The sequence below is a fragment of the Cervus elaphus genome, chromosome 3 (assembly GCF_910594005.1).
Source record: "Cervus elaphus chromosome 3, mCerEla1.1, whole genome shotgun sequence".
Taxonomy (NCBI): domain Eukaryota; kingdom Metazoa; phylum Chordata; class Mammalia; order Artiodactyla; family Cervidae; genus Cervus; species Cervus elaphus.
The window spans coordinates 32,022,095-32,044,820 of NC_057817.1; the positions used below are offsets into that span (position 1 = coordinate 32,022,095).

Below are 22,726 nucleotides of genomic sequence, written 5' to 3' on the forward strand. Positions count from 1 at the left end.
GAAGGAAGGAAGAGTGTGTGTGTGTGTGTGTGTGTGTGTGTGTCTGGGTAGACAAGTAGTGCTGGGTGTGGGTGAAAGTGGGAAGGGTGAAATTCGACCAGACCCAGCTTGGTGACCCATCACACCACTAAGACCCAGAGTCTGGACACCAGAGTTAGCCTACCTTCAGCGTTCGCCAAGGCCGGGGGTGTTGAGCATGTCTGGGAAAGAGCTAAAAGTGGCAGGAAACATCCTGTTTGAAAGCCGTGCGTTGCTGTATTTAACCCCTGCAGCACCTGCTCCACCTACACCCGCTCTCCACAGACCGTACATCCCAGACACCTGTCTTTGAAGCCATCCCAAGAGGCCAGGCCTGACTGCACTGTCCCCAGTGCCCGGGCGCTGGTCTCCTTCCCACCCTCTAGAGCATGCCAGGCCACCCTCTGGCCCTGCTCCTCCGAGCATCCCTAAAACCTGGGGTGGGGGCTGCAGGAGCATTCGAGCTCCCAACACCCTCTGCAGCAAGGAGGCTGCCTCATCTGCCCTTCCACTGGACGCTGCTCACGCCCTCCCTCAAGAGAGGGTGGATCCTGGCTGCCGGCTGGGCTCCTGCCCCTTCAGCCCTGCCAGTGATGATGTGGCATGCCTGCCCCCAACAGATCACCTCTGTCCAGTTTTCAGTCCCCGTTCTGAGGACCAAAGTCCCTGGAAAGAGGCTCACATCCTCTCTGATGGGCTCTCTAGAGCGCCAGTGGTGAGATCAATGCAGGGCTGTACATAAGCATTTATTTCCCTTTTTCATTTCAGAGTCCTTTTGGCTGGAAGCATCTACCAACCCTCACAGAAGTGCGCCCCCAGGCCTGACTTCCCTGTCCCCCTGCTTCTACAGGTGGGTGTTTCCCCCTCGGCCACAACCTCTGGGCTTTTTGTTTTTGAGGGGTGAGGCGGGCAGGGATGTTGGATGGGGGCAAATAGGAAGGCGGTGGTCAGAGGGAGGAAGAGATACTCCCTGCCTTTGGCAGATGTGGGTCGGTGCATCCCGTGTCAGCAGAGTCCACAGCAGCCCGAAGCTGAGACCCAGAGCTGGGCCCAGGTTGGGGTGGGGAGGGGCTTGCAGACACCCAGGCCAGGACCCCAGGGGGTCATCAGCATGGCAGTATTTCCAGCCCAACTCCCATCTCCTTTGTCTCTCCTGCCCTCCACAGTCTCTGCCCTTCATTCCTAGCACTCCCAGCTCTCAGGCCATAGATGCCTGGACCTCTTCTCCACTTCTGGACTCTGGTCCTGGGTCCTGGCTTCTTGGTAGCAGCATGTAACCCTAGGCAGGGCTGAGTTGTCTCTTAGTTCACCTGAAATTGTCCTGCTCACTGTGGGCCTCCGGCTGCTGGGTCCAGCCTTCGGTTGGGCCTAACCCAGTGCCTGGGGCCCCACTCCAGGGGCCAGCAACCTTCCTGACATCACCCTGTTACAGGAAGGCACAGTTGCAGTTCTGTGTTGTTGCATTCTACCAACTCTCATGCGTCATCACATCTTCCGTGAGCCCAGATGATGCTGAATACTTGTTAAGACTGATTTGACCGATTTCCCTCCACCCCCACATTTAATTTCTCTTTTTTCCACCAACTCCACCAGATGTTTGGCCACTGAATGACACAGAGTCTGTAGCAACATCACCATAACGGGGAGTTGCAACATCTCAGCTGACCTAGGGTTAAGCCACAGGCATCCTAGACAGTTTCTCTTCCTGGGGCCCCTGGGGTCCCTGCCCACTCTGTGGATGTGTATGTCATGCTCCAGAAGCCTGGAGTCAGCATAGACTTCCTAAGGGTTGTGGGGACAAGGCTGACAAACTAAGGGCGCCCTCTCTTTTATTTTTGTTTTAACAATTAGGCAATGTTTTATATATACAGATGAGCATATAAAACAGATAATAGTATTTTAGTAGTAGTAGTAATGGGGCTTTCCAAGTGGCTCAGTGATAAAGAATCTACCTGCCAATGTGGGAAGCATGGGTTTAATTCCTGGGTCTGGAAAATCCCCTGGAGAAGAAAATGGCAACGCACTCCAGTTTTCTCGCCTGGGAAATCCCACCAACAGGGAGCCTGGTGGGCTACAGTCTGTGCAGTTGCAAAGAGTTAGGCAAGACTTAGTGACTAAACACACACACACACACACATACATACACACCATAATACCTACCACTCAAAGAAATTGAATATGGCTAGTATGTAATGCCTCTGCAAGTCCTCCCCAATCTCACTCCATCAGAAGTTTCTGTTAATCATTCCTTTGTTCTTTTTTTTTTTTTAAGTGTTTCTCTCTCTGTCTCTGTGCATGTGTGTATATAAAAACATTATAGCTTAACAAGTATCAACTTTGCTAAGATTGGGCTGGGCAACAGGGTCACTGTTATTAAAGTTCCCAGGAAAAGAAAAGCTGAAAGAGAAAGTTGGAGGATCTGCTAGGTCTGTCTGTGATCAGGGCCCCTCTACCCCTTCAGGACTGGCAGTACCTGTCCTTATCGGTCCCATCTCCTTCCTTTAGCTTAAAACTCTTTGTGGATTATTTTTTTGCAATATTAAGTCTTTGTTTAGTGCCTTTGGTAACTGTAGTTGCTAGAGAACCTCAATGTTTGGGCTTCTCTGGGCCTCGTCTGTAACAAGTAATAATAGTAGTACTTGCCTTGGGACTTCCCTAGAGGTCAGGTGGTTGGAACTCCATGCTTCTCCTGCAGGGGGCACAGGTTCGATCCTCGGTCAGGGAACTGGGATGCTGCAAGCCTAACAACATTAATAACGATAATAGTACTTGCCTCATTGGAGTGAGTTGAAGATGGACTGAAATAAAACCCTACTGGTCTTTGACATACCTTGGCTCAGGTCAAGGGCCTCGTCATTGGAAAGAAGCTCGGAGCCCCCAGTGGCCCCCGGAAGCTACCTTTCTCACTTCAGTGGGAGGACATGGCACTGTGGTGTGGGAGGGGATAGGGTGCTTGGCCGCTCACCACTGACTTTCTCACTTGGTTTCCTTCTCTCCGGAGGGACCCTCCTGCCCTGAGGCCAAGGCACTTAAACCTGTGGTGACCCTTGTGAGGACTCAGATAAAACTGGGAGGCAGCCCAATCTGAAACCATCTCACCAGGCAGGAGGGACCCCAGACATAGCCCTGAGCTAGCAGCCGGCAGGACTGCAGGCAGCAGGTGAAGTCGAGGTCCCGGCCTGCCTGAGGGAAGGCTTGTCAGCTGCTTCCTGAGAAGGCACTCCCAGAGCTATTATATTTTGTCCCCTCTGTCTCTTTTCCCTCCTTCTTCAAGTGTGAAATCCATCTGTAGATGATAATGCCTATTTATAAAAGCAGTGTCTGAAAACAAAATTAGTTCCTGGTATACGACTCACATTACTCAGAAGGACGTTCAGAACAATGTGTTGAATTTACATTGAAGGGAGAGAGGGGAGGGAGAAGGCTTTGATGACCTTGCTACCAGGACAGCAAGGACACCAGGCTGTCCGCCCTGAGCCGTGGGGCTGCTTGGAGCGGGCGTGACAGGGTCTGCTGTGGGCAGGTAATCTGCCCTCTTCCCCTCGCCCTCAAGGATAGAGGAGCAGAGGGTGTCCCTCTGTGTACAAGGCTGTTGGAGGCCCCCCTTCCCTTTTGGAGGGGACCCTGGGCGAAGAGCCCTCTGACCTGCAGCAGGTCCACTGCTGAGGTGCAGCTGAGGCCAGTGGTGTGTGTATCATTCATAAGAACCTTCCTCACACCCAGTGAAGTAAAACGCATTCTTCAGATGAGGACAGTGGGACATAGAGAGGCGGGACCCCTCACTCAAAGAAGCCCTGCCCATAGGCACCAGACACGGCCTCTGGTCCTCCGCGCTTTGACGCCAGGCCACGGCCATGAGCATCGCCACAGCGCCCCCTGCAGACGCGCTCCAGCCTGTCTGGGGAGACCCGCTTCTGCTCGTGGCCGGCAGCCTCAGGAGGGTGAGCTGGTGGTACCCAGAGCCAGGAATCGAGGGCACCCAGGGTCCCACTGAGGCCTGGGCCCTGGGGAATGGCTTGGCTTTGCTGAGCTCCCGGCAGAAGTGCTGCCAGCAGCCTCATCCCCGCCTGCTGTTCTTGCAGCCATGGAGGCGACTGCGGCCAGCACGTCCTTACCTGACCCCGGGGACTTTGACCGGAACGTGCCCCGGATCTGCGGGGTGTGCGGGGACCGCGCCACCGGCTTCCATTTCAACGCTATGACCTGTGAAGGCTGCAAAGGCTTCTTCAGGTGAGTCCCCTGCAAGGGCGAGGAGTAGGGGGTGAGGAACAGGGTTTCCCGCAAAGGGACCCTGCGTGTTCTGTGTCTCCTTCCTAGCCAGGCCCAGGAACACTCCTGGTTCTCACAGCCCCCCAGGGCAACAGGGTCTGGTTCTTCCTCCTCTGCCCTCTGCTCCAGCTTGTCCTCTGGCCCAACTGCTTCCAGGGTGGCATGTGAGCCCCCATCCTTCCATCACCCCTTGGCACACAGCCCCCTTCACCCACCCATGTCCTTCCAGAGTGAACCACCTACCATTGCCGATCAGAGTTTCCTAGTCCAAGAGATGCGCATGGCCTCCAGGAGCCCCAAGAACTTGTCCTCAGAGCACCCACCTCTGCCCTCTTCTTTCTGACCACCATCCAAACAAACTGTTCCCTGGAGCAAGGGAAACGACATCCCTGGTTGGACCTCCATATTTGATCTGTGCACCATGACTTGCTCATCAAAGTTGGAAAGCCAACCTCAGAGTGTGCAGGAAAGCATGGGCATTCCGGTTCGGTCAGGGCTAGTTTCTCTGCCAGCAGCCTCTTCTCTTTTCATGCAGACCCAGCATTACCAGTGCAAATTGTATGGGAAAGTCCTGGAAAAGCTGGACAAAGGCTATTCCCATCCAGAGCCAGGGAGGGAGAAGAGAGAAGTGAGGACTCGCAGGGTGGGATTCAAAACCAGGAGAAATTAGCATTTTGCATATTTTGGAGAGAGAAAGAGAATGCCACCTGGAAGAAGGCGGCCAAAAATGAACTTCTATATAATAGTCTTGCTGGGGGTGAGTAAAGCTAATGGCAGGGTTTTCCATCAAAGAGAGGAAAGAGTGAATCAAGTCCAGAACAAGGAACCCATTTCTCTGAACTGGCACTGAGGGCAGCGTGAATCAGAGGCCTCAGGACTTGTGTCGTGGTCCCCCCACCGCTCAGCAACCCCTGGGCTCTATAAATACAGGCTCCTGACTCACCTGCCCTCTGAGGCGGAAGCTGGCAGGCCTGGAGTTTGATTGCCGTGAGCCTCCGTTCTGAGGCCCCTTAGAGTCTGAGCTGACTGATGGCCACTACTCCCTCCGCAAGGTCTGGCGTTATGGTCAGCAAGCTGCTTTTATCTTGCTTCCCTGTCCTCCGTCTTACCTTATAACTTTACTGCCTCTGCCTTGATGACAGCCCAGGCTGCACTTTCTGAAGAGCCAACATCTCTGTTGTTGTTTGGCTTGAATTCTGTTTTATAAATACACACAGTTGATCCTCATTGTTTGTGGAGTCCATATCTGCAAATTTGACCACCTGGTAAACTTTACTTGTCATCCCCAGATCAATACTTGCAGCACTGGTGTTTCTGGACACGTGTGGAGTGGAGAAAAATTCCATCTCGCATTGCACACGTTCCCAGCCAAGGCTGAACCAGACATCCTGCCTTCTGTTTCAATTCTTACACTGTGAACAAGTGTCCTGTTCTTGGTCTATTTAGTACCATCCTTTTTGCATCTTTGTACTGTTTGATAGTGATTTCACTGTGTAAGATGGCACCCAAGCATGGTGCTGAAATTCTATCAGGTGCTCCTAAGCATGCGAAAGCTGCAAGGTGCCTTACAGAGAAAAGACGTATTAGACAAGCTCTGTTTAGACATGGGCTATAGAGCTGTTGTCTGTGAGTTCAGTGTTAATGAGTCAACAAGATGTATTAAATGAGGTGCATTTAAACATATGACACACAGGAAACAAAGTTATTTACTGATGGATTAATGAAAACATTGTGACCAGAGGCTCACAGGAACCTAATCCAAATTCTCCTGGGAGTGATGATTCAATATTTGCTGATTCACCATTCATGGTGGCTTTATGAATGTAACTACCACAAATAACAAGAATAGACTGTCTGTACATAATTTCTCCTCCTCTCTCCACTCCACATACTTCTCCTCCTTTGCTTCATCCATATACTATTTGATAATCTTCCACTTTAGTCTGTTTCAAATAGCTGTTTGAGAATTCCATTGTCAGTTGTATCTGTCTGCAGAATCCTCATCCTGGGTAGGAAGGCCTCTGTCAGAAGGAGGTCCTTCTCTGTGTTGGGTACCGCATCCTTCAGAACACAAAGATAGCACAAGTCCTTGCTCTCTAGAAGCTCTCTCAGTCCTGCAAGAGCAATTCTCAAGGAAAAAGCATTACCTTAGGGTTGAGCCACTGACTATATTCTAACCCCTAGGGTATAAGCCCGTTCGACCATTTAGTGTTTGATTGACTTCTAAATCAAACAAAATCGCTCTAGAAGTGAGTTGTGGTCATTTCAGCAAGTCTAAGACTCATAATCAAACCAAAGTGTGATTATGGGGGTTGGTCAGTTCTATTGACCTATGGTCAAGAATTAGAGACTATTGCCAGCCTGCAAGCCATTTCATGTTGTTTCTACTTCCTGCTCCTCTGGAATACATGTAATCCATACAGAAAGATGCTATTTCCAGTGAAAATAAAAGGTTGGCATGGACGGGCTTCTAAATGGTTATATGTCTTGGTAATATGTTAACCTAATATGTTAAAAGGCAAAAACATCACTTTGCCAACAAAGATCCGTATAGTCAAGGCCATGGTTTTTCCAGTAGTCATGTATGGTTTTGAGAGCTGGACCATAAAGAAGGCAGAGCTCTGAAGAATTGATGCTTTCAAACTGTGTTGCTGGAGAAGACTCTGAATACTCATTGGAAGGAGTGATGCTGAAGCTGAAGCTCCAATATTTTGGCAACCTGATGCAAAAAGCCAACTCATTGGAAAAGACCCTTATGCTGGGAAAGATTGAAGGCAGAAGGAGAAGAGGGTGACAGAGGATGAGATGGCTGGATGGCATCACCTATGCAATAGGCATGAACTTGGGCAAACTCTGGGAGATGGTGAGGGACAGAGAGGCCTGGTGTGCTGCAGTCCATGGGGTTGCAAAGAGGTGGACACACCTAGGTGACTGAACAATGTTAACAACCAAATCATAAGCAAGAGCCACAGGGGGGAAATATGTAGGTCTACTATAAAGCATAAATATATAGATAGATCGATAGATAAAGATATATATAGAGAGAGAGTGAGTGATGATCTGTGGTTGAATCTCTGGTCATGAATGGCTTTGTCCAGATTCTAATATAAAGGAAGGTATAAGGGATGAGAAGAAAATCAGAAAGATCCCTTTGATGAAGAGAATGAAGAATATGCAGTTTAAAATCCTTGCCTGGAAGGCAAGCCTGGGAAACAGACCACCGTTTGCCTCTCTGTTTTGTCATCTTCCTCCTCATCAGGACACCATGAAGCTGGTATGTGCAGTAAGTGCCAAATTGACAAAGATGATGTGGAGCAATGCCTCCTTATTTGTGAGCCCCAAAGTGCTCAGGGACCTCATTAATGATGCTTTTGGGGAAGTGTAGGCTGGTGAGGATCCAGGAACATGTGGAATGTTCTGGCTCTCAGGAAGTTCACCCAGATGATATTTGCAGGAGCTGTGATGCAAAGCGAGGAGGAGAAATGGGGCAGATGTCCAGCGACTCAAAGTGCTTAAAGGCAGTAGAGTAAATCGAGAGGCAAGGAGTGGCCACTCAGGGTATTCCGTGGGCACAAGTGAATCAGTCACTAAGAGGTCAGCGTTGCCAGAGAGAACTTTGTCCAGGTCAGCTTGGCAGCTGCTCAAGGATGTGAATGGAAGAGAATGAGGGGGTCATGTTCAGAGCAGCCAAGAGTAATGTTTGGAAGTTTGGGTGGAGAAGCCAGATATTTGGAGAGGGGATGCCAGTGGACGCGTCAAGAAAGGCAGCTCCCTGGACATGACGAAGGTCGTACATTTCTTTCTGGTCAGTTTTATTTCTTTAGGAGCCCAGCTCTCCTCAGGGTTCTCTGGTGTAAATTCCCTCTCGGCACACCCTGGGAATCCTCCCCATGCCCCAGCAATAGAGGTGCCCATGGAGAGGATGGGCAGAGGTCACCCCCACTTCCAACCTGCCCATCTCGGGTCCTGCCTCTGTCCTTCTCTGTCCTACATGAGTCCTTCAAACAGCACCTGCTTCCTGCCCGTGGACTCTGGAGGGGCAGACTTTTGACACCTGATTCAGCTGGAATTGAGATATGGTAGATTCATGTTAAAGACCATATTACGTAAGAATCCCATAGGCTTTGGAATCCAACCAATCTTGATTCTAATGTCAGTTTTCACACTTTCTAGCTGTGTGACATTAAGCAAATTATTTCACTTTCCATTGCCTTTTTGTACCACTTGTAAAATTGGGAGGATACCTATCCCACTAGGCTGTTGAGAGCATCAGAGACAATATGTAAAGTGCTGGAAGAGAAGGCTCTCGATAAATGGTGCTTGTTATCACTGTTCCTTTGCAGTTTTGGAGAATAGATAGTCCTCTCCTATCCTCTTTTATGGGACCTGGAACATATGTAACTGTGATGTGTCAGCAAGGGTCTCTGGTAAAAGGTCCACAAACAGGAGTTAAATATCAGATATGAGAAAGCAAGGGCTTGTCCGGGGAGCTCTAGAGACCCTCATGTCAGTCAGGAACTCTGTGGGACCTGATTGGCACTCAGAGAGACAAGACATTGGTACTCACAGAGGGCTGTGGGTCTAGACATCAGAAGCAACAACACATGAAGCAACGATATGTTTCGAGCCTCTCTGCCTATGGAACCCCACACCAGGCACGCTGAGAGTAAGTGGAGATGTGCTGACTGCTCCCAGGGTCTCGGATTCTCATGGGAAGGTTACGCACTGCTGTCTTCAGCCACCGGTCAGCACTCCCTCCCACTGCCCCTGCCTGCCAGTCCCTCTCCCTTCCCTTTATTTAGTGCTTAAGCACTAAAGGTGCAGTAAAGGTCCTGCTTCCTTTACTTAATCCTTACAACACCCCCTCTGTAGGGTTGTTCCTATTTTACAGACGTGGAAACTGAGACATGGGGAGATTAAGTGACTTGCCCAAGGTTGTGCATTAGAATTTAAGCCCAAACAGATCTATGTAACCAAAGCCTGTGTTTCATTTAAATTTTTAAAATAGTTTTAAAGGGTGGTGTTTATTTGTTGCTGTATTTGGTCCTATGAATAACTCTTGTGAATTTTTTTTTTCTTTTTAGATGTAGACAGTTCAAAAGGGGACATAAGTGAAAAATAAATCTTCCCAATCCAGTTCTCAGGTCCCTACATGAGACTGGTCTACCCATTTCCAGGATGAACTCCTGGAAATGGCTTTACTGTATGAATAAAAGCTCTGTGCAGTTTACATACTGGTAGACACAGGCAGATCTTGTTTTATTGTGTTTTGCTTTATTGCACTTTACAAATGTTGTGTTTTTTACAAATTGAAGGCTTGTGGCAATTCTGCATTGTCAGATGATAATTAATAGTTTTCAGTGAGAAAGTATTTTTTAATTAAGGTGTGTACATTGTTTTTATAGATGGAATGCTAGTGCACACTTAACACAATACAGCATAAACATAACTTCTACGTGCACTGGGAAACCAGACATTTGTGTGACTCTCTTTATTGCTATATTGGCTTTATCGCAGTGGTCTGGAACCAAAACTGCCATGTAGCAATATATGCCTGTCTTGCCAAATTGCTCTCCAAAAATGAGGCCCGTGCTCCTCACCATCAACCTTCCTTTCCTTAAAGTTAGCTTTTCTTTTTTAACTCACCTGCTGAGAAGCCCTGGCTGTCGCCCCACACACAGTGAGCCCCATAGGTCTCACTCTCAGGCCACACGGACCTTTCATATCAGGAGCTCTAGCAGGCTCCTCACCTGGACCAGGCTCTGGCGTTTCTGACCCTGGAGCTGCAGTAGAGACAAAGCTCAGAGCTAGCACTTGGCCCCGGTCTTGGGCTTTACAAGGTGTGTCTCTGCTGGCAGGGATCACCTCCTCAAGGACCCTCCCGTCCCAGGCCTGAGACCCTGGCCCAGGCGCCTAATGCTTTTGTGAGCTGCCTGCCTCCTGTTTTGATGAACTGGTCTCTGGCAGAAGAATCGGTCAGTGTCCTCTCTCACCCCGGCTTTCTAGAAACGGCGTCTATATTTAGCCTGGTTGCACCACCACTACCCCCCTTTCCTGACCTGGGGTGTAATTGCCAACCACCCAGAGGATGAGGCTGAGAGCGCTGCTGAGGAAATGGGCTCCCATGGAAACCTGAGGCTCTTGTTTCTCAAAACCAAACCAACTCACAGGCAATTAGCTTTGGGAGGAAGGCAGGGCGGGGTCTGGATCTTGAGGACAAAGCGCAGAGCCAGAGCTGGCCAGTCTGGCTGCCCTGACTCTTCATGGGCAGAGCCCAGATGACAACCACATGTGTGCACGTGCCCTTAGCAGGCGGCAGAACTGGACGAGCTAGGCTGCAGAGCCCGGGGAAATGGTCCTGGCAAACAGCCAACACGCCTGAAGGGCTGGCTGCAGAACCCGGGCTCTGGGAAGGGCCTGGGTCTGCTCTTGGAGTTGGTGGGGGAGGTTTCTGCCCCCATCCCCTGCCCCGGACACTGAACCCCATGGCCCAGAGCATGATGATGTTCTTTATGAGGCACAGCCTCTGTCTCCCCAGCCATTATCCAGCTCCTTGCCTCTGATTCTGTTTGTAGACAAGCTGAGGGAGAGCTGGTTACTACATGTTTTCATAATAATAATTTTAGAGCTCCATGCATTCATAGGCTGCTTTCTGCTTTGCTCAAATAATGTGGAGACATAGTTCAAGGTTGGTGGGCTCCAGGACAAGGGGTGGCAAAGTGTGAGAAGCACAGGCTGCATTCTTACCCTGGTCTGAGCCCTGCTGTGAGGTCATGAGCTTGGCCACACCTTTCTCCCTCTCTTCCTCTCCCTCACCTTTCTTCTCCCCCTCCACCTCCTCCTTTCTCTCCACTTCTCCCTCCTCGTCATGGTCTTGGTCCTCTTCCTCCTTCTCTTTCTGTCTCAGTTCTCTTGGGCTTCATACTCCGAGCACACGGTTGAAAGCAATGACACGGGTCCCCGCCCCCAGCATCTTTTAACCCAGCTCTGCACCCTTTGGAGTCCTATCCCAGCCTCTTCGGAGTCCACTCCTGCTGTCAGGCAAAGGCGGGCTGAGCAGCTGTCTCCAGCTCTCCTGGGCGAGGCCTCAGCTTTGCAACATGAGAAAGATGAAAGAAAAAGGATGATGTTTCAAATTCTCTTTCCAAGCAAATTTGCAGTTGAGGGAAGTGTCCACCAAGGAGGGTCAGAGTTGGGGCCTGCAGAGCTTGAGGAAGGAGAGGCCTCGACAGGACACTGGGGCGCCCTCCCTCTGGGGCCTTGAGAAGCTCTCGGCCCCCGGTGCAGGTCTGAGAGGCTTCGGCTCACATGTCTAGAGGTACCATGATGTGTGTTCTTTTTGGTGTCCATGGCTCTCGAGAAAGAACAGGGTGATTGTGAGCCAGACAAGACAGTGGGTGGGAGGGCAGAGCAGCCTCTCAGCTGCCTCTCAGCTAGCCACCCCAGGCAAAATGCCTGGCTGTTAAAAAAAAAAAAGAAATGAGAGTTTGCTCTAATTAGAAACTTCTGGTCCTTACGTAGGTTTAGAGAATCATGGGCATTCTGGGGCCTGAGCGTTAATGGTAACAGGTGGCCCCTCAAGAACCACCAGGTGAGAGAGAGAGAAAGGAGTGAAGGGGGATCTGGTCCTGGAACACACAGATGTGTCTCACACCAGGCTAACTGAGGTGCTTCCATGTTCTTCTGTTCCTCTGGGAAGCCGCAGTAAATGTGTGCAGGCACAAGGAGAAAGGCTTTCTGTTTCCATAGGCAAGATCTTGGGGGTGCAGTCTTTCCCTGGGGGGTCACTGCAGGGGCTGGCTGGGGGTAAACCACCAGCCAACACCCCCGCCTCCCCGTATTGCCCAGTCTGTGGTGGCCCCTTGGGTATGAGGGCTGTGATGGGAGGGTACCAGGGGCTGAGGTCCAAAGCCAACAGCAGCTACTTCCCAGGTGACTGGGTGTCCTTTGCCTTGAGCTGTTCTTAAGGGCCAGCTGTCTGGAGCCTTCTGCCTATGGGCTCAGCTTCAAGCTCCTTGAGTTTCTGGGGATGAAACAGTATCCAAGAAGCTAAGAACTCACATTCCTAAGGCCTTCCCTGGTGGCTCAGACGGTAAAGAATTGGCTCGCAATGTGGGAGACCCAGGTTCCATCCCTGGGCTGGGAAGACGCCCTGGGGAAGGGAATGGCTACCCACTCCAGTATTCTTGTCTGAAGAATCCCACGGACAGAGGAGCCTGGTGGGCTACAGTTCCATGGGGTCACAAAGTGTTAGACCCGACTGGGCGACTAACACTTTCATACTCCTAAGATTCCAACTTAGGAGTCTTTATTCTTTGCTAAATTGCTTCACTATAAGAGGAACCTCTAGGAAGATGTCCTCTATGCAGCCTCATAAAAGTCCCCGTAGCTGGCAGCAGGGGAGAAAGCCAGAATTAAGAAAATGAACATTTGGGCTTGCGCGAACACACACACACACACACACACACACACACAGCTAAAGGCGGTGAAAGCTGCTCTGCAGATTTCAGTATTTATTAAAAAAATTTTGTTGGGTTAATTCACTCATATTTCCTGTGTAATAAAAAAGAGAAGGAGGAGTAGAGGACTTTGAAGGTAAAGAAAAGCAAGGATGGGGGAAGAATCAGCAGTGAACAGGAGGAGGGCACGGTGGCACACACCGCAAGTCAGACGGTTGGGCAGGGGTGGCCACTGAGAGGGGCCAGGGGCTTGCCTGGGCTCCCATTCTTCCTGGGAGTCTTGGTGCCAGGGGCCTGGCCAGCAGGTCTCAGGGTCACAGCCTCTCTCACGCAGGCAGGGCTGAGGGGCTGGGAGGTGGGTGACCCAGCGGAGGGTCCCTGCTCTCTCTCGGCAGGCGGAGCATGAAGCGGAAGGCGCTGTTCACCTGTCCCTTCAATGGAGACTGCCGCATCACCAAGGACAACCGCCGCCACTGCCAGGCCTGCAGGCTCAAGCGCTGTATTGACATCGGCATGATGAAGGAATGTGAGTTTCCGGGGCGAGGCCGGGGAGGGGCGGGGCGAGGGCGGGGAGGGGCGGGGCGGGGCGGGGCAGGCGGCGCCTTTTGTGCGTTTTGGCCAGAGAGGTCCGCTTGCCCTTTCTCTGTAGCTGCGGTGATTTGGGGCCCCCGCGTTGCGGCGTGAGTGGGACCCGCAGCCTGAGGCACGGTGGCCGGAACTCCAAGGTCCAAGGGGCCCTGTGAGCCTTTCCGGGATCTGTGTGTGTGTCCACCAGAGGCCTGAAAAGGGCCTCTCCGGTGCGAGGCCTGTGAGGAGGGACAGACCTGAGTCCCTACCCTCAGGTTAATCTTCCTCTGAGGCTTCATCGCTATTCTAACAGCAACCTTTTCTTAAGACCTTCCGGGAAAGGATGAGGCTCAAGAACCCCAGGGTTCTTTGGACTTTGGGGGAGACGGCTGCTGTGGGTGGGGAGAGGCAGCAGTGATGGGGAGAAGAAATATTCAGAGCCTGGTTGTCGAGGGGGTTCTGCCCCACCCTAGCCTTCCAGTTGGGCTGGTATCCAGAGCTAGGGCTTCCCAGGTGGCGCTAGTGGTAAAGAACCCACCTGCCAATGCTGGTAGATGTAAGAGATGTGGGTTCAATCCCTGGGTTGGGACAATCCCCTGGAGGAGGGCACGGCAACCCACTCCAGTATTCTTGCCTGGAGAATCCCATGGACAGAGAGGCCTGGTGGGCTATGGTCCATAGGGTGGCAAAGTGTCAGAGACAACTGAAGCGACTTGGCACATACCCAGGGCTAGGTGGAAAGATCCTGCAAGGGGAAGCACCGAACTCTTAGCAGGACCCTCTAGATCCAGATGAAGAAGGAGGAGCGATCTTCTAGGACTTCCTGTCTAGCTCTGGGGTTGCAGGAGAGGACCAGTGGGGCAGCTTGACATATTTTGATTCACTGTTAAAAACAGCTCCTGGAGTTTGCATCTGAGCTCTAGTATGAGTTACTTGGTAACCAGAGACGCCATTGAATCCAGTGGACCTGGGGAAGTGCTGGCCAGGCCCTCCCTGGACCGGAAGCAAGGGCTCTGGGCTGCCCTGGGCATGGGTACCCTCTGCACACTCTGCCCCGCCCTATCCCTTGGCCCACCCCTGTCTGTGCCCTGTACCCTGATCTGCTCCAGGATCTGCGATCGTGTGGGTGTCCTGCTGAGCTGTGGGCTGAGGAGGCTCAAGAGAGACACTCAGATGCATCCAGACCTGGAGGTCATCTTGGCTATGGGACCCATTCTTTGTGTGTGTGGGTGGGTGGGTGCAGGGGAGTGGGGGGGCCAGGTACAGGGGAGATGTGTCTCGAACAAGGGAAAAGCCACAGGACAGGGCTGAGAGGATGGGAAATTTCTTCCTTGGTGAGAAAAAAATTCTTTTGTTTTGGGGGAAACAGAAGCCTCCTCAGGCCTTGACAGGCTCCCTTCTGATGGGCCACGGCCCCTCTCCTGATCCCAGCTCCCCAGTCAACACTGGCAGTGCTGGAAGACGTTTCCAAGCCGTCGTTGCTCCTCACCCCCACAGGAGCAGGCAGGCCTGGGCAGGCGAATCGCTCCTTGCCCGGTCCCCTGCCCCACCCAACTCCTGTTTATCCTGGAGCCGTGGAGGCTCAAGGCCTGGGTGCCTCATGGGGCTTCTCACATGCTGGTTCAGGGCAGCCTGCTCTGTTCAAGGTGCTGGGCTACACACAGGATACAGAACGTGAAGCCCCTGCCCATTCTGAGCACATAGTCCCCACAGGGCAGACAGCCATGATTCTAAGGCCCCAGCCAGCCAAGAATGGCCCAGACTTATACCTGGGATCCAGTAAGGCTCTGCCACATGAGTTCTGGTCAGGGCCAGCCTCAGTGATGTCCCAGAGGTTCCTCTCCTGGTATCTTGGGAGAAAAGAGATGTTCATCAGCTTAGAACAGGAAGCACACTTAGAAATCATCTGAAACCCAGAAAAGCAAAAGCACCAGGGTTGGGGGTCAGAAAGCAAGTTGGGATTAGAACCCAACTCCTTGTCCCCTCCTAGATCCCTCCTGGTCCCCATGGAGAGCACCGCATCCACCCTGATGAGCAGGCCTTGAGTGTTCCAGGGTGCCCCGGCCCCAGGAATGCCACATGGTGGGGGGCCGGCAACCCAGAAATGGATGCTCACCCCCAACCTCCAATCAGCTTTGTGCCTCAGCCACCCCCACCTCAGCTTCAGTCCCTGTGACGGAGCCCATGCTCCCACCCTGCTCTGTGCCCAGGGCAGCCCGGTGCCCACCCCTCTCGCCACCCAAATGCAAGGAGCTGTGCTGAGCTCAGGATGGGCTGGTAGCGCTGAGTTCTTGGGGTCTGGGCCCCAGAGCTCCAGGTAAGATGGAAACGTTGGGGCAACCCTGAACTTATTCTTTCCACTGCCCCAAAAGGAAGGTCCTCCAGGAAGAGCTGTATTTCCTGCCTCTGTTTAGCCAAACTTTGGGAGACCTGTCAATATGTCTGGCCTGGAACTCTCCAGCTCCGATCGATCCCTAGTGGATCTGCTTATTGACCATCCGGGCTGGCTGTCATCCCCAAAGCCTAGCCTGCTGGAGACAACTGAGTGTCAACATTAGTAAAACCACAGCACACCCCAGGGCTTCCTTTGAAGGAAGCTGCAAACCCAGGCTCCTTTCTGGTGGGGCTGAACAGGTGGCTTGTCCCTACAGGAGGCATGGGAAGGGGGCGAGGATGCATGTGGGAACCAACATTTGTTAGCCACTTACAATATGAGTGTCAGGCACTAGCACCTTCTTAAAATTTGACAACAACCCCTGAATTTGTAAATACTTCTGTCTTTATTTTTATTTTTTGTAATAGATGTGCTATCTCAGAGACATTAAAATGTCATGCCTCCAAAGCTAATAATCTAGGTCTGTGTGCTTCCAAAGGCCAGGCCTGTGGGCTCCACCCCAGCATAACCCATTGGTCCCCCTTCCCCTTCTCCCCTACCCTCCTCCGTGGGCCAGAGCTCCTGGACTCTGCATTTGCAGGCACTGCCTGGGGCCCCAAGGGATGGATTGAAGAGAGTTTGTTCTCACTAAAGACTCTCTCTGTCTCTTCGAATCCAGGTTGACTTGATGTCCTTGGAGCCCAAGACATTTCATAGCTGAGTTCTGGCCTCTTGTAGACCTGGCCTGCACATGTGAACTTGTTTAATATTTTTATACATGGACATCTTTTCTGCCCATCATGAGCACAGCCTCTGATAGTAGGTGCTCCATAAATATGTGTTGAATGATTGAATATTAGCTCCCCATTTTGCTTCTTTGTATCTCTGTATCTCTTACTGATTTACAGATCAAGAAGATCACCCACATCTGATACTGTCAGTGTCATTCATTTGGAAAAATTTTGTCTGTTTACCTAATGTTGTCCTTAGGCCACCTTTGGCAACTTGAAATGTTTTTAAGATGCTTGACTCCCTAACTCAATCATAGACTTCATGGAATAGGGAACATCTTGCATGGGGTTAACTTGAGCAAAGCCCTTTACCCAGTCAGCAAGGAATTGAGAAGCTACTAAGCAGCCATATGGATTTCACGAAGTCCATGTACACAGCTCATGCCCTTTATTCACTGACAAACCCATCAATGGGCTTTTAACTTCAAAATGTGCCTCCTAGTGAAAAATAAATTTCTACTGTTTAAGCTGAAAAAACATACAAAACAAACAACAAAAAAGTGTTCTCCTACATGACAGTAATGGTATTTTTAGTAGCAATTCATTGAGAAAATGATTTTTTAAGCATTCTATGAAATTAACAACCCCTTTAAGCAAATGAATTATTTCGTAAGTCACAACAATATCTGCATATATGAGAGGCTTATAGCTTATCTAGTCCCCTGCCAACGTTGCCTGCAGGGAGGTCCGTGGATTGGCAGCCTTCATCTGAAACCAGCAGATCTTAGTGTTTCTTCCTCTAGTACTGCAAACAGGGTGATGGTTGTTGCTATTGCTAGAAATAATGGAGAGGAGAAATGCCATGAGTTTAACTTCAAATCTCTTAACGTTATCCTTTTAAAGTATATCACTTACAAGCTTTGCTACTTTATTTAATCATTATTTTCTCACACTCTTCAGGTGGATCAGAACACCTGTTCTGTCATGACTCCACAGCTGAAAACCAGGGTCCAGCCGAGCATTCATAGCCGATTATAGTCATAGGCAGTATGGAGTAGTAGTTAGGACCTTGGACTCTAGAACCAGACCGCTCAGACCCAATACCAGCTCTACCACTTGTTTGCTCTGTGACTTTGAGCAGGCTTGATAGCCTTTCTGGTGCTCAGGTCCCCTCACTTGTAAAATGAGGATAATAACATCTGCCTTAAGGGTTACTATAAGGGCCAAATAATGTGAGTTAATATGTAAGAAGTACTTGGAATAGTGCTTGGTATGTAAAAAAAAAAACTTTATTTTTATTAACAATGTATTTATTAACAGTATTTTTTATGACATATAGCTTGGTCACCAGAGTTTCTGGCTCCCAGCAAGTTAGAAGTAACTCTTAAGGAGGATAAAGGTACACTCCAGTAAGAAGAGACAACACATAGCTTAAGACAGCGGGATAGACTGGTTGGAAGAGTAACACAGGACCTCAAAATCATAGCATGCTAAAAAAAAAAAAAAATCATAGCATGCTGAGTCACACAGTGCAGGAAAACAGACCCATATGGTTCTGAGATCATAACCTTGTTCCTGCAAAGGCCAATAATTATTCAGAACGATGCCTCTGAATCATCAAGCAAAGGTTACATGATGTTACAGGTGCTCCGTTACAAGGGGTTCTGTCTTGAAAATACTTGTCACAAGTATTTGAAAATGTAAACTTTGCTCAGTGATCTGGTGGACTGGCAGGTAGAATGTGCTATTCTGAAATTGTAGAGAACAGGCATCATTGGTGCACATCCAGAGCCAGAAGGACGACCAGCACACAGTAGGTACAGTCAGTGTTGATATGTTGGGTTTCTGGTGCATCAGACCACTGAGGATGCTCCACTGGGCTAGCCTTGGTACGGGAGATATAGGCATTGTAAGATGCAGCCCCCAAACTTAGATACCCTGCAGTTCCAGTGAAGGAGACATTGAACTTAGTCTCTCTCTATTGCAAGTATTTATTGGAACCTATATGTGATATATAACCATAAATGTGATAACCATAAATGTGATAGAGTGAAAAAAGATCGGGTGCCAGTGTGTGTGGAGAAAACCGCTCCTTGCAGATCAGGGCAATACAGAAGCCTTTGTGGTACAGGAGGGTGTGAGCCGGGTGCTGGGGAACTGGTAAAATCTGCATGGCTACTGGGGAGAAAAGACCCAGCTGGACAGGCATCCAGCACATGGGAAATGCCATGGCAGGAGTGAGCAGGTCATGTTCACAGGCCAGCAATCCCAGTGCGACTAGACTAACAGCTGTGTCAAGACCCCGGCAATGAGGCTGGAAAGTTAGGAAGAAGGGAAATCACAAAGAATCTTGGCTTCAGGTGGGGCATGGTAAGCAGGAAGGATTCAGAAGAAGTTTCTGAGCAGGACAGTGACGTCATAGAATCACAGCGGGTTATGAGAGCCCCGTGGGGCTGAAAAGCACCCCTGTGGGCGGCCAGAGCCGTCCCCCCAGCCCCAGCCTCGTCCCATCCTGCCCCTGCCCTTCAGATGAACAGGACTTGGCCTCCCCAGGCTAGCGTCTCACACCCTGCCTTGAATGGGGTGCTCCCTGCTGCTCCCCCTCCCATCTGGCTGGATCTCTTGGGGTCTGAACTGACACCCTCTGTGGGAGGAGGTCGGGCCGCTCTTTGGATAGGTGAGTCAGTAACCTGGGCGTGGCCTCCGCCCAGTCTTCCCCTAGGTACGGTTTACCTCAGCTCTGGAGGGAACGCGCCATCTTCCACCACCAGCTTCCTTTTCCTGCCCTGCCCACTCACACCCACCACAGGCTCACCTTCCCCCACCCCCACTCCTTTCGTCCTACCCCCCACCCCCAAGAGGCCAAGGCCTATGGGCCTTTCCTAAAGCCCAGAAGCCACCCACTCTGGCATTCTGGTTCTTTTTTCCTGCTCTTGTGAAACGCTCAGTTCTGTGGGCAGATGCCCTGGCAAGACTAGCACAGAGCAAGCAGCTACAGGCCGAGGGCCCCAGTGCCCACTCCTGCCGTCAGCGCTCTGCAGGCCCCGGCCAGGAGGTCTGTGTGCTGGGCCTGCTCCCAGCCCCACCCTCCCGGCAGTCGCCCAGAACAAGGAGGTTTGGAGCCCCTGCAATCAGACACCCTGGCTAGCCACTGGAGAGAGCTTCCCAGATAGAGCGTGAGCTGCTACCTATCCTTGGGGACTTCTGAAGGACTGGAAAACTTCCTTGGGCAGAAATTTCAAGACTGGAAGGACTGAAGGAGGGGTTGTTTTGCAGGGAACCGAAGAGGCAAAGTCTTTTCTACTTTGGCCAGAGTAGATCACATGCCTGGAAAGTTATGTGGGGATGACCACGTAGAGGGGTCTTCTCAGCATCTCCTAGCTTCCGACGCTGGGACCCTGCACCCTCCCTCCCCCTGAGTGATCATCTGCTCTGTGCAGGGCTGGATTCAGGTCTCAAAGCAGTTGACCCTTTGAGGTAGGATCCCCACACCATACGCTTCCTGGAAGAAGGAATAAAAAAGGATCTTAGGAGAGATCCTATGGTCCAATCTCCTCATTTTAGAAATGAACAAACAGAAGCCTGGAGAGTTCAGTCTGTTTAGAGTCAGACATCTTGTTCCTGGGAATCCCAGTCACCTTAATGATGCCCAAGCATCCTGCCTCCCAACTGCTCTGTTTCCTCCTCTCATGCTCCTGCCTTTTCAACATACAGCACCCACTCTTTCATCCATATCGTGGGCTTTGGGTCCCCGTGGCAGGATGGCCTGGTGAGCTCCGAGTGTCAGGGCACAGCCCCTCCCATCTGGAGCCTTTACCCCTGGAGGAAGGTTCCTTGGAGGTGCTGCAGGCCCCGCCCTCCTGACACCCCCTTCCGGGCCCCCGCAGTCATCCTGACCGATGAAGAGGTGCAGCGGAAGCGGGAGATGATCCTCAAGCGGAAGGAGGAGGAGGCCTTGAAGGACAGCCTCCGGCCAAAGCTGTCGGAGGAGCAGCAGCGCATCATCACCACCCTGCTGGACGCCCACCACAAGACCTACGACGACACCTACTCCGACTTCAGCCAGTTCCGGGTACATGGGCTGGAGGGCGAGGGGATCTGGGCACAGCATCCGGGGAGGGCTGGAAGCTGCTCTGCCCTCTGACCCTAGGGAGGGCTGCCCCTCCTGTAAACAAGATCAGGAAGAGGAGGGAGGAAGGTGACCTCCAATGTGGGCTTCTGACACTCCCCCTTTCCCTTCCAGCCTCCAGTTCGCAAGAGTGAGCACGAGGGGAACCATCCTTCAAGGTCGATACTCACGCCCAGCTTCTCTGGAAGCTCGTCCTCCTCCTCTTCGGATCACTGTACCTCCTCTCCAGGTGAGAAGGACAGCACACTCCCTCCCCAAGGTCCTAGAGCTTTCCCAGCCCACCTACCCTCAGCCGCAGCCAGAAGGACAGCACTCACTACTGTGTGCTGCCCAGAACAACCCCTTTTAAGAGAAGAGGCGTGACATGCCCAAGGGCACATGCTGAGGACTTTAAGGAAGAGGCCAAGCTGTTGCCTGCAGAGCCTCTGTTCCTTCCTCTAAGCCAGGCTTCTACACCGGGCACCTTCCCTGGAAGTGACCTGATTCCTTTCAGTGGTCCTTTGAGCCTGGGCCCTTGTTGCCGGGTGGATTGTTTGTTGGTTTGGTTTTTGTTTTTTCCAGCTTTATAAAAATATAACATGGCACTAGTGGTAAACAATCCACCTGCCAATGCAGGAGATGCAAGAGAAGTGGGTTCGATCCCTGGGTCAGGAAGATCTCCTGGAGGGGGGCATGGCACCCCAATCTGGTATTTTTGCCTGGAGAATCCCCCTGGACAGAGGAGGAGCCTGGCGGGTTACAGTCCTTGGGGTCGCAAAGAGTCGGACACAACTGAAGCGACTTAGCATGCATGCATGCAATTGACATACAGCATTGTATAAATTTAAGGTGTATGACATAATATTTGATATAGGTATTCATTGGGAAATGATTGCCACAATAAGCTAGTTAACCTCATAGAGTTACAAAGAGCTCCCCCCCACCCCATGATAACATTTAAGATGTACTTTCTCAGCAACTTTTAAACATAGCAAACAGTGTTGTTAACTAGTCATCGGAGCCTGAACCTTTGGAAGGTGAAATTCAGCATGGAAGCCCACCTTCCACTCAAGCCGCCTTCCACTAAGGTCCTGGAGGATCTGTCCATTCCAGCTCATCCTTGCTTTCTTATTGTCCTTCTCTACCTTCCTCTGCATCTTCCTGCCTCATCCTCCCCCATCCTTGTCTTCATCACTCTACCTCTCACCCAATCCAGCTGCCCTCTGCCAGATAGGAGGGCAGGGATGGAAAAGCTCCCTCCCCTCTGGGGAGCTGGAGCAGTCAGACACGGTGCTTCCACACTCACTGATGGATCTGTGCCCAGATCAAGAGTAGGTGGGAGGGGTCTCTGTGCCAACTAGACAGAGATAACAGCGGAGCAGGTCATGTGTCTACCCATCTGCTGTGACCGCTGCATGGATAACTGATCCCTGAGCCCCTCACCTTGTAGTTAACCTTGTAGTAACCCCTCTCCTGTGTTATTTTTCTCTATCCACCTTCCTACTGTTTTTACTTTATGGTCGAATCATTTTTATCAGTGAAGGTCTAGAATATAATTTTTGAAGCTGCATAGTATTCTGGGGTATAATGTATAATAACACATCTAAACCCCCTACCACTGGATATCTAGATTTTCCCCCAGCTCTTGATTAAGATAACAGTGTGCTTATGGCTAAATATTTGCACTCGTTCTGAATTTTTCCTTATGCTGAATTCATGGACATAGGATTACTGGTCACAGAGTGTACGTGACCAGTAGGCTTTTGACCCTCATGGTCAAATTGCATTCTAGATTAGTTGCACAAATGTGTGCCTCCTTTAGCACCCCAACACTGCACAAGGATTGCCTAATTTCCTGCATCTTTACAAATACTGGTGTCAACCTTTAAATATATTTGCTTCTGGTTTAGAGGTAGCTGTTCTTTGATCACTAGTGAGGCTGAACATTGTTTTCCACAACTTTATTGGTTCCAAATTCATCTTTGACTTGAGATCATTAGGAACGACATGTAAAATCACTCTTAAAGAAGTCTCATATCTCAGAATGTCTCTGCTCTTTGATTTTCCTGCTTCTTCACTCTGTTGAAGAAAAATGTGGGGAACCTCAGGGGGACACTTGAGTGGAAGTGACTTTGGAGAGAGGCAGTCATGCCGGAGAACAGGAGGGCCTCACAGGAGCAAGGCTGGCTCAAGTAGTTCC

At 50.8% G+C, this 22,726-nt stretch overlaps 1 protein-coding gene across 1 annotated transcript in view; it reads left to right on the top strand.

Annotated features, from left to right (window-relative positions):
* Positions 1–22,726, top strand: part of VDR (vitamin D receptor) — a 56,166-nt gene that overhangs the window by 20,838 nt on the left and 12,602 nt on the right. The window contains exons 2-6 of the mRNA XM_043885921.1: positions 787–868; positions 4,101–4,248; positions 13,142–13,272; positions 20,306–20,490; positions 20,662–20,776. Of these exons, the coding sequence (XP_043741856.1) occupies positions 4,103–4,248; positions 13,142–13,272; positions 20,306–20,490; positions 20,662–20,776 (577 nt within the window). The 5' untranslated portion in view covers positions 787–868; positions 4,101–4,102. The remainder of the gene's footprint in view (positions 1–786; positions 869–4,100; positions 4,249–13,141; positions 13,273–20,305; positions 20,491–20,661; positions 20,777–22,726) is intronic.